The sequence below is a fragment of the Mytilus californianus genome, unplaced genomic scaffold, assembly GCF_021869535.1.
Source record: "Mytilus californianus isolate M0D057914Y unplaced genomic scaffold, xbMytCali1.0.p SCAF_19, whole genome shotgun sequence".
Lineage (NCBI taxonomy): Eukaryota > Metazoa > Mollusca > Bivalvia > Mytilida > Mytilidae > Mytilus > Mytilus californianus.
This window is the reverse complement of record NW_026262667.1, coordinates 10,828,431-10,849,026: the sequence shown is the minus strand read 5'-3', so window position 1 is coordinate 10,849,026 and position 20,596 is coordinate 10,828,431. Positions and strand designations below refer to the sequence as shown.

General features: G+C 31.9%; 1 protein-coding gene across 1 annotated transcript in view; it reads left to right on the top strand.

Moving 5' to 3' along the window:
* Positions 1-20,551, top strand: part of LOC127726924 (methionine aminopeptidase 2-like) — a 31,648-nt gene extending 11,097 nt beyond the window's left edge. The window contains exons 5-12 of the mRNA XM_052234312.1: positions 1,995-2,100; positions 2,662-2,717; positions 3,212-3,393; positions 6,239-6,333; positions 8,416-8,512; positions 10,122-10,225; positions 17,418-17,533; positions 19,149-20,551. Of these exons, the coding sequence (XP_052090272.1) occupies positions 1,995-2,100; positions 2,662-2,717; positions 3,212-3,393; positions 6,239-6,333; positions 8,416-8,512; positions 10,122-10,225; positions 17,418-17,533; positions 19,149-19,401 (1,009 nt within the window). The 3' untranslated portion in view covers positions 19,402-20,551. The remainder of the gene's footprint in view (positions 1-1,994; positions 2,101-2,661; positions 2,718-3,211; positions 3,394-6,238; positions 6,334-8,415; positions 8,513-10,121; positions 10,226-17,417; positions 17,534-19,148) is intronic.
* The last annotated feature ends 45 nt before the right edge of the window (positions 20,552-20,596 follow it).

Sequence of the window (20,596 nt, the reverse complement as noted above, 5' to 3'; positions counted from 1 at the left end):
TCCTTAACTGAAAAATATTGAAACATACTGAGGTCAAGGACTTGTAAGTATCCTTAACTGAAAAATAATGAAACATCCTGAAGTCAAGGACTTGTAAGTATCCTTAACTGAAAAATAATGAAACATCCTGAAGTCAAGGACCTGTAGGTATCCTTAACTGAAAAATAATGAAACATCCTGAAGTCAAGGACTTGTAGGTATCCTTAACTGAAAAAATAATGAAACATCCTGAAGTCAAGGACTTGTAAGTATCCTTAACAGGAAATAATGAAACATCCTAGTCAAGACATGAACTCTTTTAAATACACTGAAGGGGAAATAATGAAACATCCTAGTCAAGACATGAACCCTTTTAAGTACACTGAGGGGGAAATAATGAAACATCCTAGTCAAGACATGAACTCTTTTAAGTACACTGAAGGGGAAATAATGAAACATCCTAGTCAAGACATGAACTCTTTTAAGTACACTGAAGGGGGAATAATGAAACATTCTAGTCAAGACATCAACTCTTGAAGTACACTGAAGGGGAAATAATGAAATATTCTAGTCGAGACATGAACCCTTTAAATACACTGAAGGGGAAATAATGAAACATCCTGCAGTCAAGACATACATTGAAGGGGAAACAAAGAAAAATCTTAAGTCACGGACATGAACTTGGAAGTACACTGAAGGGGAAATAATGAAAAATCCTGAAGTCAAGGACATGAACTTGGAAGTTTCTTGAAGAGGAAATTAAGATCTTCCTGAAGTCATATGGACTTGAAAGATCCTAAAGGAGAAAAATTAAACATCCTGGTTAAGAACAAAAACTTGTAAGTATCCTGAGGGAGAAATAATGAAACATCCTGGTCAAGGACTTCAGTAAGTATCCTGAAGTAACAAAACAAAGCTGAAGCAGAGGAAATGACCTTGATCAGTAACCATCAATATGGAAACATCCTATGGTCAGTTGTTAGTATTATGACATTATGAAAATCCTGAGATTGGTTCCATTAATTAAAATATGCTAAAATAATGGCCATCAGGAAACCAAGGACATCATCTAGTAATTAAACCTAAAATTGAATAACTATAATGTTGGACATGGACTAGCCAGTATCTAAAAATAATGAATGACATAAGGTGATTGTCTGGCATATCTCAATTATTCTTGGAAGGTAAATGGGTAATTGCCAATGAGACAGCTATCCCCCAGAGACCAAAGGATGATGATTTACACAACTATATGGCACTGTACAGCCTTCAACAATGAGCAGTACCCATAAAACATAGTAAGCTAATAAAAGCCTTTGCTTAAATTCATGTCATTTGGACTCTGGTGGATAGTTGTCTCATTGACAATCATACACCATCTCCTTATTTTATATTAGTGATGACAGAATGTGAAACAATTCAAATTCACTTTCATATAAATATAAGAAGATTTGAGACCAAATGACACAGAAATTAAAAACTATAGGTCACCATACGGCTTTAACAATGAGCAAAGCCCATACCGCATAGTCAACTATAAAACGCCCCGAAATGACAAATGTAACAATTCAAACAAGAAAACTAATGGCCTAATTTATGTACACAATAATGAACAAAAAACAAATATGTTATACAGCAACAAACAACAACCACTGAATTACAGGCTCCTGACTCATGTTTGTTAAACTGCCATCCATCCTTTAATCATGTTCATGGTTAGTGACTTAAAAAAGATAACAGCACATTTTTGTGATGACATCAGTTGATGATCAAAAATAAATAATAGATCTCTTTAATTTATAACAACTTTATTTTGACTATACTTGATGAAAATGTTAATCTGCCAGTAACCTTAGCTTACTGTGACCTCTATTCAGGTTCATGATCAGAATTCAGTTTTCCAGTTACTATGAATAATTATATGTGCATTTATTAACAATTAAATAGAAAAAAAAACATTTCATCTTTTGCACTCTTGTTAGTTTTGAGACTATTCTCTGTTTAAACAATTGTAGTCAAACTGCCAAAGACAGATTCACAGATGAAGAAAAGAGAGCTTTAGACAGAGCAAATACATATATTTATCAAGAAGTAAGACAAGCTGCTGAGGCCCACAGACAGGTAATCTTAACTAAGTTGATTTTCTGATAAAATAGAATTGATTTACTGTTGAAGATTTGATGTCCAGTATAAATATTTCATTATAAAAATGAGGGGATGTGGTATGAGACAACTATCCATGCATGCTCAGAATGAAACAAATAAAAATCCTTTCAGTAGGGTCTACCAGGACATGTCTTACATGTCTGGTAATGTCCAACATTTTTCCTCCCTAATATGGAGCCCTGTGAAAAAAACTTGCTAAAAGTTTTTGTTCAATATCTTAGTGCAAGATCATCTCTAAACACTGATGATTGAACCAACCCTACATAAAACCAAAATATGGGTGCCTCCTAACACATTCCCCTTTTCCCTTTTAAGTTTTTCTGAACTAGTAACAATTTATGAACAAAAGAAAGCTATATTTAGTTGATACATTTTGCCAAATAAAAAAATCATATTTGTATACAGTTAACTTCATATCAGAAAGTTGACAGGACAGGAAAAACTTTTTAAACAATAAATGAAAAAATAAAAGAGATGTCACCAAACTAACATGAAGTTAAAACTCTATTTTTACAGACAAGACAATATATGCAAAATTATATAAAGCCAGGTCAGACCATGATAGAAATTTGGTAAGATATTAACTCACTTCATTATCATTTAATTGATATAGAGCACTGTGCCGTTTAAAAGTTATGGTTATATTTTTAGTACAGTAGTGAATTGTTTAAATATATTTTATCTTTAAATTTTGAAATATAACTATAATGTACAATGTATATTTTAAGCTTTTTCTGAGATGTAAGCATATTGAGTTTTAACTAGTTAAATATTTTGAACAGTGAAATGGAGCTTAATGTGTTTTCATCTTGAGAAATGCTTTACTTGTTGGAAAAGAAATAGAAAATTAGTTAGAAGATCCTCATCCATGTTATCTAATGTCATCTCCTAAATTTATTCAATTGTTTCAAAATATTGATCAGCATTAGTTATTATGAAAACAGATATGAAATTGTTAGAATTTATTTTAATTTTTAAAAGAGTCTGATATTGGAAGATGCAAAAATTTAACATCAATTTGATGAATTTTTACCCAGAAATAATTGAATATTTGATTCATGTTTAGTGAAACACTGGAGGGTATATCCAGGAAAACGATCAATGAGAAAGGTTTAGAGGCAGGATTAGCCTTCCCTACTGGTTGTTCACTGAACAATTGTGCTGCCCACTATACACCTAATGCTGGAGACCCTACAGTGTTACAGTATGATGATGTTTGTAAAATAGATTTTGGAACACATATTAATGGTAAGTGCTTTATACATGGAACACATAGTAATGATAAGTGTTTATTCAAGGAACACATATTAATGGTAAGTGTTTATACATGGAACACATATTAATGGTAAGTGCTTTATACATGGAACACATATTAATGGTAAGTGTTTATACATAGAACACATATTAATAGTAAGTGTATATACATGGAACACATATTGATGGTGAGTGCTTTATACATGGAACACACATTAATGGTAAGTGTTTGTTCATGGAACACATATTAACGGCAAGAGTTTACACATAGGACTAAATCTATAAATGATGTCAAGTCTATGAACCACTGTGGTCTTGTTTCATCATAGTATTCATCTAAGAATTCTGTAATAAGACATTGACTCAAGTTTTTATGTCCCACCTACGATAGTAGTAGGGGCATTATGTTTTCTGGTCTGTGCGTCCGTTCGTTCGTCCGTCCCACTTCAGGTTAAAGTTTTTGGTCAAGATAGTTTTTGATGAAGTTAAAGTCCAATCAACTTGAAACTTAGTACACATGTTCCCTATGATATGATCTTTCTAATTTTAACGCCAAATTAGAGTTTTGACCCCAATTTCACAGTCCACTGGACATAGAAAATGAAAGTGCGAATGGGGCTTCCTTGTACTATGGACACATTCTTGTTTTGCAATAAAATAAGAAAAAACATAGCTATGGAGAAAATCACAATGAAATGGTATTAAAGCAGCCCATTTTACCATTATCCAGTTGTCACTATAAAAGTTTTATAGCAAGCTCCCCCCATAAAACAAGGTTTACTTTAATTACTGAAGATCTGTTGGTATTTTACCCCTGCTCATGGAGAGGATGATATACCATAATGACCTTGTCAATCCCTTCATTCTTCTTTCTGCTGGTCTGCCCATATGTAATCTATATATTTTCATTACGATTTACTCAGATTTAATATAAGGAAAGATTTAATATTTGGTCTCCAAGTTTATTATATTTATAGATCTCAAATATAAAAAACATTCAACAAGTGCTCGAAAACAACACATTAATTCACAAATGTGTGTGGTGCATAAGTAATTCTAGATGCTTCACTTTAAATTCTATACATAGAAAGCAACAGTTTATAAACCAGAAAATAGTTCACTTCACTGAAAATCACTTAATACCGCACACAGTCATAACGAAATTTGACATTGAAAACACTTGACCTTGTGTACTGTACTTTTTATGGATATTTTATTAGAATACAGTGTTCTCTCCAGGCCCTTAAAGGACCATGGGCCTGCGATGTATAATTTTTTACCGTGGTGGTATCGTTCTTACCACGATGTATAATTTCTCTCCGTGGTGCTAAAATTTTCAGTTAAAAAATCGTAAATCGGTTAAGTTTTAAACGACTTGTTAAATTTTTTCCGTGCGGTATAAGATTCTAGGTGAAATTTGACCAGTTCAAACCAGTTCAACACAGATTGTTTACATCACGTGATCGATTTACCTTATGAGGTTAACCTTGTTGATTGGATTTAATCGATGTAATTAACACTTGTAACCTGATTCTTTTGTGTTTTAATTAAGAGTTCATAACTTTATGATCACAGATAACTATTTTATGGCTTCACTCACCACCCGAGCACTGACCTGTGACAAGTGGCAAATACTTTGTACACAAACAGTGTCTTGACCCGATAGGTACATTTTTTGTACATCATAAAGGTGGCTCATTACGTATAATTGACAATTATACATTTCTCAATTCTAATATTATAGTATTATATGTCTCTGATTAAACCATGGCCAATATTATCTTTAATTATGACATAGTTATTGCATGATAGTCGGGTTTCAAACTGTAATATCTGTCTGTACATATCACATGACCCAGTTAGTTCACGTAGAATATTCAAGTTTATTTACAATTAATTGCAATCTATTCTATTTTATAAATAAAATGCATGACTGTACCTTCAAGCTGGATATCTGTATCCATAATTAATGAATAACAGAAGTAATCTTGCAAATTTTATCCATAAGCACATGTTAAATCTATTTATATCTACTTCCTGTCATTTTGGCGGGAAAATAGGGAGACTTAGTTGTTGACATTGAATATGGTTACTTATAGATCTATAGACCAAAGATAAATTTATAGATTTAGGAAATTTTTTTTAAATGGTTCATGACAAATAAAGATTTAGATTTCAGTGCAGTATTAAGTCTGTATCTATGTTTGATTATCACCAAAGACAAGAAAGGTTAATAATTACATGAAATCTATGGCAAAATGTTCTAAAATTTATGAAAAATTTCTTTTTATTAAAATCTAAGATAGAAACTGGTTCAAATATTTGCAATTGTTCTTGTTAATTTTATACCTTCTTATGACAGGATTCCTTTCACATACAACAACTTTCTTTCTAGAAACTTAAGAAAGTTTTTTAAATTGAACATTTTTGTTCTCTTTTGAATGATATTTTATTTTTATTGATTTTGGATTTTATAAAAGATTTAATTACTTTAAATTCAGATGAATATTTATGAATCATAATATATTTATTTTTAAAAAATATTAAACTATACAAACTGTTTTTTGATTTACTTCTTTTTACCAAAAATTTTCTGACTCAATGTCTACATAACACAGTACCACAGTATTAAAACAAAACAAGAGACATTAAAACTACAGTAACTAGAAATAGAGCTAAGCGACGCGACGCAACACAACTGATTGTATGAAATATTTCACCAAGCTGTCCACACGCGTTACCCTGGTGCTATCCAAAAATCCTGGGGAGAACACTGGAATATATGCATGTATTTTTATATGTCATTTATATTGATATGAACAATTTGATGTCCTTTCAGGTAGAATAATTGACTGTGCTTTTACATTGTCTTTCAACCCTAAATATGATCGTCTTCTACAGGCGGTAAAGGATGCTACAAATACAGGTATAAAGGTATGTTATTGTACAAGTTATTCAAATGTTTAGAATTAGCAACATCATCAAATGTTTCATAAATATTGTACCTAAAATTTAAGTTATTTTTGTACCATTGCTATTCTTATTATATTTGTGTATTCTGACTGTTTTTGGAAATGATGATACTTTTATGAATTACTATCACATACCTGGGATATTTATTGCAGTTGAACCTGATTTACACTTAAAATCCGATCACATATTAACTTATTTTCATCCAAGAGGTTAATATGTGTAGTTGACCATAGTAAACTGTACTTTTTGATTTGACAATTCTTGCAGGAGTTATGGGACTTTTTTTTTCTTGCCTTTTTGCATCCATGAAATACACAGTCACACACTAGTAGGAGACAATTTGTTTTAAGTTAAGTGGATCTTTCTAAAATTTAGAATGAACTTACCAGATGCCATTAAGAATGGGTAAATAGTTCTATGTTTTCTGCTGTAAACTAACAATTTCATTTAAAATGCTTGTACCTAATTTAATAAATGGCAGCCATTATTTTGGAAATTTGCACTGTTTTTTTATACCCCCACCGTCACCATAGGGGGCATTAAGTGTTACTCTTGTTCGTAAATATGTCCCAAAATTGGTTTCCGTTCTCTAACTTAAGTTTGCCTCAACCTTAGTTATAAAACATATACACAATGCTTATAACCACAAAACACAGATCAAGTTCGAGTTTGGGTGGCGTTACTTCTACTGTTCTGGAGTTATGCCCCTTTATATACAGAAAAATTGCTGAATTTTTCGTTTGCGTTTACTAACTTTTAGTTTGCCTCAACCAAATGTTATGAAACTTATACACAATGCTTATTACAACAAAACACAGATCAAGTTCGAGTTTGGGTGGCGCCACTACTATTACTATTCTGGAGTTGTGCCTTTTATACTTTAGTTTGCCTCAACCAAATGTTATGAAACTTATATACACAATGCTTATTACCACAAAACTCAGATCAAATTTGGATGGTGTAATTTAGCGTTCTCGAGTTATGCCTCTTTATAACCTTATATGCAAGCAGGGGCATCATCTGTGTCCCATGGACACATTCTCCATTTTTTTTAAATAAAAAAAATACTGAATTTGGACTGTTGAAGAGTTTTATACATTGGATTTTTTTTTATCAGAGATCAACCATTATATGAAAATATATTTTACAGGCTTGAGCATAAAGATACTTTAATGAGTTGATAAAAAGACTGACTTTATTTAATCTCATGTGCATACTTTGATATTACAAATTACTGAATTAATCATTTTTCACTTAACATTAAACTTGATTGAACAACATTTATTACTATGATTTTATGTCCCACCAATGAAAGTAGAAGGCATGATGTTTTCCTGTATGCGTCCATTCATTAGTCTGTCCCATTTCCGGTGAAAGATTTGGTTTAAGGTAGCTAACCATGAATTTGTGGTCCCATCAATTTTTGCCCAGTACACATGTTGATTATGATGTGATATTTATATGTAACAGTATATGCCAAATCCAAAATTGAACAGTTCACTTTACATGGCAATGTGAGAGTGTGTCTTATGGACTACATGGCAATATGAGATGCTGTCTTATGGACTCATATTCTTGTTATACTTTCTTTTCTTCCATTTTCTTGAACAACCAATACTGGAAGAAAACAGAGTATTTTAAACTATTTTGTAAGTTTTTCAACAAATAGTTTAAAACATGTTTGGAATGCTTCAAAAAGACTTCTTTTTAATAGAGTTAAATGCAAAACAAACAATCAGGGAATGATTAGTTAAAATCTTAATAAAAAGAAAATCTGAAGAATTGAACAATTTAAGGGCCTTGCTGGCCAATTAATCTAAGAAGTCGAACTACAGTATCACTAGCCTGTCAACACTTAGGTTGTAAGATCGAATCCTGCATGTAGCAGGTGCGCTCTCGACTCCAATTTAAATTAACTAGGATTGTCAGTTTTCCTACTGAAGGTCAGTGGTTCTCTCTGGTCACTCGGGCTTCATCCACCAATAAAAACTGACCACCACAAAATAGCACAATCAATTGAACAATTCAGGTTTACAATTTCAGGCTGCAGGTATTGACGTGAGATTATGTGATATTGGAGAATCTATACAAGAGGTCATGGAATCTTATGAAATTGAACTTGATGGAAAAACTTACCCAGGTATTATTTTAGATATTTTGGAAGTTTCTAAATATTGATATCATAAAACAACTGTCTTATACATTAAGAGGCATGAAGCTTTTTATGAGTACTGAAGTTACAGCAACAAGGCTACACATTTCCCTATTGTAATGCCCTTAAAATTATATATCTGTGTCAAGTGATGATGCTTTTTAAGCCCCTGCCTTAGCCGTAGTTTTACCCTTGTCCGTCTGTACGTCAGTCCGTACATATGTCCTGTACGTCCGTACATCCTCAAATTGGTTTCTGTTCTGAAACTTGAGTTTGCCTCAACAAAATGTTATGAAACTTGTACACAATGCTTATTACCAAAAAACACAGATCAAGTTTGAATTTGGGTGGCGTCACTTTCACTTTTCTAGAGTTATGCCCTTTATAAATGGAAAAATTGCTGAATTTTTCATTTCCGTTCTCTAACTTAAGTTTGCCTCAACCAAATGTTATGAACCTTATACACAATACTTATTACTACAAAACACAGATCAAGTTTGAATCTTGGTGGTGTCACTTTTACTGTTCTGTCCCTATATAATGTTATATGCAAAAGGGGGGGGGGCATCATCTGTGTCCCATGGACACACTCCCCATTTATTTAACATATTTATCAGTAATTGTGATTATCTTGTATGGTAAATATTTAATATAATATAATAAATATGACTTAAACTAGAGGTTCAAAATTGTCCTATCTGCAAAACTGAAAAGCAGTGTAGCCTATAATTTTCCTGTCTCTGTGTCTGTTCATCTGTCAGTTTATAGCTGTGCCCCTCTTCTCATTAACAATTAGATATAGGAATAGATTGAAGAAGATGAGATACCACCATAACTAAAAAATTTGTCAAAAGATGGTTTGGAAGAATTGATATTTAGGTTTGATTTACTATTTTGTGAAGTAAATATGGTATCAACATGAAAATTCCTCATTCTGTGTGTATTATAACAAAATACTAACTATTCAAAACCTATGTAAAAATGACAGTTTCTGACTTTGATGGTGAATTGTATAGAGTTAAAGTGTTAAGGTTTCAATATGATATAAAGTATATGTGATGCAGCATGAAATTATCAATGATACAGCAAGTTAGAACTACTAAAGATATGTCAAAAAGGGGGGGGGGCTTTTATTTTATGAATTAGTTGTCACTTCACTGTTATGTATTATGTTATGTTATGTTTTGTTTTGATTCTATTGGTAGGAATAGGACTAATTTTAAATATGTTTCCTAGCATCATGGCCAATCCACATAGATATTCTTGTAAATTATTTGATATTGGTCACAGGCTTATCGATATTCAAATGGTCGTTGACCTCAACAAAACCAGTGATTTTTTTTTTGCTTAGTTCTGTTATAATTTTGTTATTTATCTATTTAAAAAGTAAAACCAGTTTAAAATGAAAAGAATGTATGTTCACCAGATTAATAGACTTTTGATTCCCTTTAAAGTTCAATGTTGGATAAACATATATCACAATGCTACAGCATACTTTTTTTAAATACAATATGTCACCAGAAAAAACATTGTCCATTAATTTTAATCTGTATTGAGTTGAATATAAATAAATATGATGTTGTGTATTCCATTTCAGTCAAGTCTATAAGGAATCTTAACGGTCACTCTATAAGTCCTTACAGAATACATGCAGGAAAGACTGTACCGATTGTCAAGGGAGGTGAAGCTACAAGGATGGAGGTTTGTTGAAATATTATGTTGTCAAGACCACTAGAAAATGATACAAAAAACTTGTTTGAACTTACTTTTTTAACTAATGTGAATATTTACCATCCAGACTACCAAAATATAGTACTGTGAAAGTTATCTAGTCAGATCCTTCATTTGCCTTTTTCAAGTCAGAACCTCGTCAGGTATTGTTGTGTTAGGGGCATTATGTTTTTCGGTCTGTGCGTCTGTTCTTTGTCTGTCCGTTAGTCCGTCCTTTCTTCCATCTGTCCCGCTTCAGGTTAAAGTTTTTGGTCAAGGTAGTTTTTATACGACCGTAAAAATTAAAAAAATTTTGGTCGTATAGGTGTAATACCACCATTGATTTTCCCCTATTAGTCTTTGTTAAATTTGCACTTTTCAAAAAATTGTGCAGAATTTATCTTTGTTTCAAATAAAGAAATACTTGGCATGAGTAAAGATTTATCCTGTCCAGTACTATAGAAAAAATTTCACATAACATTTCATTGCATATAAGAAAATAACCATCACTGGAAGTTAACCAATCAAATTTTCCCCCTTTTTTAACCTGTGTACAAGCTTTAGTAACCATGTAACCTCAACTTTCCAAAATATTCTATAGAAACTCCAAATAAAGAAATAATGGTGCTTTGAAATACCCAAGATATATGTTTATGACTCAGAAATGTTTTACTGCAATGAAATGTAGGATCAATTACCTACAACTGTCAAATTCAAGGGAATATTTTTTTTCGACCTATTTTCGTATGCAACCGGATGTGACGTACTATGATTTGGTGGTATTACACCTAAAGAAGACTTTTTTGTTAAATAAACTGAATGTGACTTTTTTCCTTTGTAATACTGGTTATTTCAAGCATTCCTGTCAAGTTTTGTCATAATCAGTTCAATAGTTTGAGAAAAATCTAGTATAATGTAAGACGACATCTACAGCGATTCAAGCAAAATTTCTTCGAAAAATCCAAACCAAGCCGCATCATGATAGAATATAGTGTGGACCAATAAATGATCAAATATTTATCTCATCTGCCTACAAACAGTTGAATATGATACAAAAGATGACTTTAGGATGATAAATACTACTAATGGACCTCTTTGTCTTCCTTATAAGGTCTCTTTTGGTCCATTTATACCTCTCATTTCCTCAAAATTTCTACTTTTTAGGCCAATAAATAAAAATTTTGGGGTAACTTTCACTCATTTATGATAGAAATGTTATTATAAATGATTAATTGAAGTATTCAAGCTGAATGAACTATCCGTATAAAAGTTTACTGTCTCCAAGGAGGTTTCAATAAGTCCTTACGTAAAACTTAAATTTACGCCGCGTTCCAGAGAGGGACATAAAAAACTTCTTTTTTGGTGAATAATTTGTTGTTACTGCTTTAAAAGTAATTTCATTTACTTAAAACTATATATTTATTAAATTATTTCTTAGGAAAAATTTTCTAGTATAGCAGAATATAAGAAATAAGGAGAAAAAGCTCCCCAAAACTCTAAGTATGGCTTGTTCTGTCAACTAATATTCATGGTAAAGTCCTATTTCAAGGAAATTTTCTCATAAAATGTATTTTGGAGACTCAATCCACTCAGAATATTTCATTATTTGTAATATTTCACTTAAATAGCAATAAATTTTAACACATGAGAGTACTCACAAGGTCAAAGGTGCATGTACAGCTTCCCATATTAGGTGTAATACCACCATTGATTTTCCCCTATTAGTCTTTGTTAAATTTGCACTTTTCAAAAAATTGTGCAGAATTTATCTTTGTTTCAAATAAAGAAATACTTGGCATGAGTAAAGATTTATCCTGTCCAGTACTATAGAAAAAATTTCACATAACATTTCATTGCATATAAGAAAATAACCATCACTGGAAGTTAACCAATCAAATTTTCCCCCTTTTTTAACCTGTGTACAAGCTTTAGTAACCATGTAACCTCAACTTTCCAAAATATTCTATAGAAACTCCAAATAAAGAAATAATGGTGCTTTGAAATACCCAAGATATATGTTTATGACTCAGAAATGTTTTACTGCAATGAAATGTAGGATCAATTACCTACAACTGTCAAATTCAAGGGAATATTTTTTTTCGACCTATTTTCGTATGCAACCGGATGTGACGTACTATGATTTGGTGGTATTACACCTAAAGAAGACTTTTTTGTTAAATAAACTGAATGTTACTTTTTTCCTTTGTAATACTGGTTATTTCAAGCATTCCTGTCAAGTTTTGTCATAATCAGTTCAATAGTTTGAGAAAAATCTGGTATAATGTAAGACGACATCTACAGCGATTCGAGCAAAATTTCTTCGAAAAATCCAAACCAAGCCGCATCATGATAGAATATAGTGTATGACGTTGGCGTCGTCGTCGTCGTCGTCGTCGTCTGGCGTCGTCCGGCGTCGTCCGAAGACACATTGGTTTTCGCACTCTAACTTTAGTTTAAGTGAATGGATCTCTCTGAAATTTTACCACAAGGTTCAATACCACAAAAGGAAGGTTGGGATTGATTTTGGGGGTTATAGTACCAACAGTAAAGGAATTAGGGGCCAAAAATAAGCATTTTTGTAACTTCCAGACATAACTTGTGTGTTAGTGTATGGATATCTCTGACATTGTACCACAAGGTTCCATATCACAAAAGGAATGCTTGGATTGATTTTGGGGGTAATTGTCTCAAAATTTTAGGAATTAGGGGCCAAAAAAGGGGCAAAAAACAAGCATTTTCCTAGTTTCATGACAATAACTTGTGTGTAAGTGTTTGGATATTTCTGAAATTGTACTACAAGGTTCCATATCACAAAGGGAAAGCTGGAATTGAGTTTGGGGGTAATTGCCCTAAACGTTTAGGAATTGGGGGCCAAAAAGGGGCCAAAAATAAGCATTTTTCTAGTTTCCAGACAATAACTTGTGTTCTAGTGTATGGATCTCTCTGAAATTGTACTGCAAGGTACCATACCACAAAGGGAAGGCTGGGATTGAGTTTGGGGGTGATGAATCATAAGGGGGTTCAAAAAATTTGGGGGGGGATTTTTTTTTTTTCTTTTTATACGACCGCAAAAAAATTTTTGTGGTCGTATATTGGTATGACGTTGGCGTCGTCGTCCTGTGTCGTCGTCCTGTGTCGTCGTCTGAATACACATTAGTTTTCGCACTCTAACTTTAGTTTAAGTGAATGGATCTCATTGAAATTTTACCATAAGGTTCAATACCACAAAAGGAAGGTGGGGATTGATTTTGGGGGTTATGGTACTAACAGTTAAGGAATTAGGGGCCAAAAGGGGCCAAAACTAAGCATTTTTGTAACTTCCAGACATAACTTGTGTGTAAGTGTATGGATCTCTCTGACATTGTACCACAAGGTTCCATATCACAAAGGGAATGCTGGGATTGATTTTGGGGGTAATTGTCTCCAAATTTTAGGAATTAGGGGCCAAAAAGGGGCAAAAAACAAGCATTTTTCTAGTTTCATGACCATTACTTGTTTGTAAGTGTATGGATCTTTATGAAATTGTACTACAAGGTTCCATATCACAAAGGGAATACTGGGATTGATTTTTGGGGTAATTTCCTCCAAATATTAGGAATTAGGGGCAAAAAAGGGGCAAAAAACAAGCATTTTTCTAGTTTCATGACAATAACTTGTTTGTAAGTGTATGGATCTTTATGAAATTGTACTACAAGGTTCCATATCACAAAGGGAAGGCTGGGATTGATTTTGGGGGTTTTCCCTCAAAATTTTAGTAATTAGGGGCCATAAAAGGGCAAAAAAAACATGCATTTTTCTAGTTTCAGGACAATAACTTGTGTGTAAGTGTATGGATCTTTATGAAATTGTACTGCAAGGTTCCATATCACAAAGGGAAAGCTGGAATTGAGTTTGGGGGTAATTGCCCTAAACGTTTAGGAATTTGGGGCCAAAAAGGGGCCAAAAAACAAGCATTTTTCTAGTTTCCAGACAATAACTTGTGTTCAAGTGTATGAATCTCTCTGAAATTGTACTGCAAGGTACCATACCACAAAGGGAAAGCTGGGATTGAGTTTGGGGGCGATGAATCATAAGGGGGTTCAAAAAATTGGGGGGGAGGATTTTTTTTTTCCTTTTTTTTCTTTAACATTTTCCATTTTAAATTGGTTATTTCTGATTTATATATAAAAGCAAATAATAATGATATGGTTTGAATAGGCATACATGTGAACCTCCCGACGGGAGTACAATAATCCCGTTTTCAGGGGTCTCCTCCCCCCCTCCCGTTGAAAAAATCCCGTGTATGAAATTTTTCATGAATGAAAAATTTCTGCCCAACATAACATCTCAGGCATCTGGTGTAACTGACATTACCTGAAGTTATATTTTACCTGTAAATCAATTAACATGCATAATTATATGGCTTCACTTGTCAGCTTGGGTGTCAAACATACTGGTAAGCAACGATTTTTACCTCAGGCTAACTGCCGTTGTGTAACAAAAACTGTGTATTTATTGGGTTACTTCCCTTGATTTATCCTGTTTTAAGTTACTTTCCTTTTAATAATGAAAATTTTTAAAAGAATATAAATAAAATATAAATTGAACAAATAATCATAAAAGGATGGTTATTAAATGATTTTAAATGTCTTAGGACAAATAAAAAAATAATAATTTGAAAATTATTTGAGGATTCTATACTTCCTTTTAAGGCTTAAATTGAAATTTATATAATAACTATGACCCTAACTTTACAGATAGAATGAATTTCTGAGTTTGCAAATAAAAACTATTTGCAAGAGAAAACAAAAAAAAATAAAAACTAAATGTTCTGGTTGCAATGATTGCTTTATAGAATATGAAGTAAAAAATTTAAAGAACATACTGGAAAAAAACAATGTTAGATTGAACATGTAGAATATAAAGATGGAGAAACTTTATAAGTACAAGGGTACTATAAACATAATAAATTGGTTGGAAAGTTGAAGAAAACACACTTTAAAAGACCATTTTTACAGCACACGGTTACATTTACAACAAAATTAATGTCGATTAAAAACCTCCTGATCTGAGTCCTAATCTCCTGACCAAAATTTCCCAATCTCCTGATCTGAGTTTCACAGTCCATCACATGTATGAATAGGTAAATTGAAAATTTTTAAGTTCTTAGACCACTTTCATTCTGTGTCAGAAACCTATGCTGTGTCAAATATTTAATTACAATCCAAATTCAGTGCTGTATCAAGCTTGAATGTTGTGTCCATACTTGCCCCAACTGTTCAGGGTTCGACCTCTGCGGTCGTATCAAGCTGCGCCCCAGCGGAGCATTTTATTTTTTCTGTTTTTCCTTTTTTTTTCTTTTAAAATTTTCCATTTTAAGTTGGTTATTACTGATTTATATTTAAAAGCAAATAATAATGATATGGTAGGAGATACACACCAAACAGGATGTGTAAGTTATTATATAATAAGTATTGTGCAATAGCAAGAAATTTTCAATTGCACAGTATTGCACAATAGCAAGAAATCTTCAGTTGCACAGTATTGCGCAATAGCAAGAAATCTTCAATTGCACAGTATTGCGCAATAGCAAGAAATATCCAATAGCACAATATTGCACAATAGCAAGAAATTGTCAATTGTACAGTATTGCGCAATAGCAAGAAATATTCAATTGCACAGTATTGTGCAAAAGAAGATACTTCGTATAAATTGCTTATAACTTGATCAATTTCAATGGGGTTTTATTCTTGAATTCTTGGGGTTCTTTAATATGCTGAATCTAACCGTGTATTAAGTTTTGGATTTTGGGCCCCGTTTTTAAATTGGTCCACATTGAGGTCCAAAGGGTCCAAAATTTAACTTTGTTTGATTTCGTCAAAAATTGAATTATTGGGGTTCTTTGATATGCCGAATCTAACCGTGTATTTAGATTCTTAATTTTTGGTTCCGTTTTCAAATTGGTCTACATTAAGGTCCAAAGGGTCCAAAATGAAACTTAGTTTGATTTTAACAAAAATTGAATTTTTAGGGTTCTTTGATATGCTGAATCTAAACATGTATTTAGATTTTAGATTTTTGGCCAAGTTTTCAAGTTGGTCCAAATTGGGGTCCAAAATTAAACTTTGTTTGATTTCAACAAAAATTGAATATATGGGGTTCTTTGATATGCTGAATCTTACCTTGTATTTAGATTTTTTATTTGTGGGCCCGCTATCAAATTGGTTCATATTGAGGTCAAAAGGGTCCAAAATTAAACTTTGTTTGATTTCATCAAAAATTGAATTCTTGGGGTTCTTCGATATGCTGAATCTAACCATGTATTTAGATTTTGGATATTGGACCATAATAGGTGAATGTTCAATTTAAAATTTTTAAGTTCTTAGACCACATTCATTCTGTGTCAGAAACCTATGCTGTGTCAAATATTTAATCACAATCCAAATTCAGAGCTGTATCAAGCTTGAATGTTGTGTCCATACTTGCCCCAACTGTTCAGGGTTCGACCTCTGCGGTCGTATCAAGCTGCGCCCAGCGAAGCATTTTATTGATGAAGTTGAAGTCCAATCAACTTGAAACTTAGTACACACGTTCCCTATGATATGATCTTTCTAACTTTAATGCCAAATTAGAGTTTTGACACCAATTTCACGGTCCACTGAACATAGAAAATGATAAGGTGAGTGGGACATTGTTTTGTGTTATTTGAACAATTTGATAGTTTCTGTTGAATTTATTCATAACTATGTAGCCCTATAGATGTCTTTTGCTTACTTTTATCCTCTGGTTGCTACCTCATTTACAATTAACCCTATTTAAACCAGCAAGCCAATCAAGACTACTTATTAAAAACTTCCAGAACCCTAGTTTCTTGAGTTTTACTTAAGTATATAGTTCTATCTATATATGACGTAGCTCTTGCTGTTTTTGGGCGGATTGTTGAATAGTTTCTGCATCTTGATTACAAATATTATAAATATAATTAGATTGTGTTGTTATACAAAACTTTATGTAGACAGATTTTCTGAATAATAAGGGCCTGAACGATTAATAGGCAGAAGGGTTAAGTTAGTCAGCATGTGCATGGGTCCATCATAATTTTATACACATTAAAACCCTTTTGAGTTAGTGATCAAATATTTGATTATTCACCATTATCAGAAGGTGTGTCATGTACAAATAATGTAAATTTTCATTGTTGTAGGAAATGGAATTTTATGCCATAGAAACCTTTGGAAGTACAGGTAAAGGTGTTGTTCATGATGATATGGAAACTTCTCATTACATGAAGAATTTTGAAGCTGGACATGTTCCTTTGAGGTATGTGATATACGTGATATTTTGATAGGAATTATATTTTTAGTCCCCTACCGACGAAGTCGAAGGGGACTTTAGGTTTGCACTCTGTCCGTCTGTCTGTCCGTCCGTCCGTCTGTCCATCCTTCAGTCCGGCAACTCAGATTTCCACACTTTTTTTCTTCGTTCTTTAAGTTATTGATTTGATATTTGCTATATAGTTTTATCGTGACAAGTTATAGATCAAGTTCGAATTTTGTTCCGGTCTGATGATTCAGTCCAGAGTTATGGTCCATGAAAAAACTCCATAACTAATGTTAGAGTACTATGTTAAACCATATAATCTGTATAAAGGTAGATAACTCATTTTTTAAAAGACATTCTTTGGTAAATTGTTTGAGGAATTTTGTGGCAGGTTTATATGTTATTTTGTATATACTAATTTTCTGAATGCTACATGTATATATATATATATATTTTTTATTAAGTGAAATCCTTTAATTAGATAATAATCTATTTTTATTAAGGTATATATTTCATTACATTACATTGTGTAGATAAAAGTTGTTGACATTTTATAGGTAAGTTACAAATCTATATTAGTTTGTGAGAAATGAAAGAAAAAATATTTGGAACTATTAATTATATTTGATTGTAATTTGAAAATAGATATACATTGTATTACATCATATCTAATGTTAGAGTGTTATAGGTTTTCCACACTTTTTTTCATCATGCTTGAAAATATTGATTGACAATTGGTAAATAGTTTTATCATGACAAGTTACAGTTCAAGTTCAAATTTTTGTTTCGGTCTGATAATTTTGTGCAGAGTTATGGTCCTTGGAATTAAAAAAATTCACTCATATATTCAGTTTTCCACACTGTTTTTAGTCATGCTTGAAGATATTGACTTGATATTTTCTTTTGGTTTACACCATGACAAGTTATAGAACAAATTAGCATTTTGTTCCAGTATAATGAATTTTTACCTGGTAGGGGACTATGTATTGCCATGCAATACTCTCAGAATGCTTGTCAATTATTATATGATATGATTTAGTAGTACATAATATTTTATTGTATAAATTTACTGTATTTATTTCAAATAGTGCCTGTGGCTGCCATTTTTAGCTAACCTAGACCTATATTGGCCATATGAGCTATTGCTATTGCTTGACCTCTGTCTTCAACATCTAAAGTTGTGTTCTTTTTAAAAATCTCTCATAAAACAAACAAGTCTGATAAGAGTCTGATAAGAGATCTGGACTAGATTGTAGTGATGAATTATACATGGCTCTTAACAAATTAAAATTGTTCAGAAAATAACTTTTTCTAAAGTCAATCGACCAATATAACAAGTTGAATTTGGTTGATTTATGAAGGAATTTGTGCACATTGATGTCATCATACATGGCGGCACAAGGAAACTCTAATTCAAGTTTTGCCAATTAGATTTATAGAAAGGGAATTTGAATTCATGGTTAGGTTGGCCTCTTCCAAAGAACTCTTATTATCTTTCAAAATTTAATGAATCGTCAGATCTTGAGAGTTGTGTATTTTATAAAAATTATACTACAGATACAAAATAAATTTAGGAAATCAAATATCTGTTACATATTTTTATTATTTTTTTCAGAGTACAGAAGTCTAAACAATTACTGAATTGTATCAACCAGAATTTTGGAACATTAGCATTCTGCAGACGTTGGTTAGATCGACTAGGACAGAGCAAATACCTGATAGCTTTGAAGAATCTGTGTGACGTGGGAATCGTTGATGCATATCCACCTCTCTGTGACACTAAAGGATGTTATACAGCTCAGTTTGAACACACGATATTGTTAAGACCTACATGTAAAGAGATCATTAGCAGAGGAACAGATTACTGAATATAAAATCAACTCTCTATTCTCAAATTTTAAATATGTTTTATTAAAACAAAATGAATGGGTAAATTTGTTCCTTTCCAAGTATTTTTGTCCTTATTTCAAATACTGTCTTTTTTTATATTAATGTTCCCCAAATATCCAAATTTATTAAAATAAAAAAAGGCAGGTTTCAGGTTAAATCTGTTGGATTTATTAGTTTCAATAATGGACGGAGAAAAAAAAAGTATATTTAAAAAGTTCCTATTTAATAAAACAAAAAACTTACTATTTTACCTCACATTTAAGATTGAAAAAACCTCTTTTTATGTCCATTCATAACTTGACAAGAGATGATCAATTCATACTATTTAATTATGCAGAGACTTGAAATTTTTTCTGACAAAATTTTTAACATCATCTTTACCTCATGCAATAAAATGGTAAATTCAAAAACATATTCAATCTTAACGGTCCTAGTCATCATATATATGATTGTTTCTGACTAAGTGAAACTGTTTTGTTAATTTTACTTGTGAAATACGTCAATTCCAGAAAGAAAGAAAATGTTTCTCTGTAAAAATCAGGCCACAATTTATTCAGAGAGAAAAGTGAATAGGTTACATGAGATTTTGAATGTTTAAAAATATATCTATAAGCTTCATTTTTGTTAGCTGAACAAACCGACTGAAACAAATTGAAATACATTGTTTCATATGCGTGACTTTACATTATTATTATTTATCACTTATTATGCTTGCGTAACTTATCTTTGTTGAAGGAATATTTCTAGATTTATCAATGTTAAATATTTATTTTAAAAATATGATGAAATCAACAATGAATGAAAATGTCTACTCCATGTTGTATTAACCTGAGTAACTAATATCAGACCTAAACCAGAGGGTTTTTGAGTTATCACAACAAATGATCATGTTTTAAATTCTTATTGTATTCTTTGCCTCAGCATATTTATTTAGAACATTTCAAAAAGTATTTGAAGGTTTTCACATCATTGAATAATATTCTGAAAAAAAACATTATAGTGAGTTATTATCTCCCTTGCTGATATTATGAGTTAATGATTGTTATGTTAAACAGTGAAATGGTAATATGAAGAATCATGTATGTAATTTGATTTACAGCTGAAATGCAAATAAAACTTTGAAAATTCTTTAATATTTATTGTTTGGTCCATCCAATGACTTTAAAAAAATTC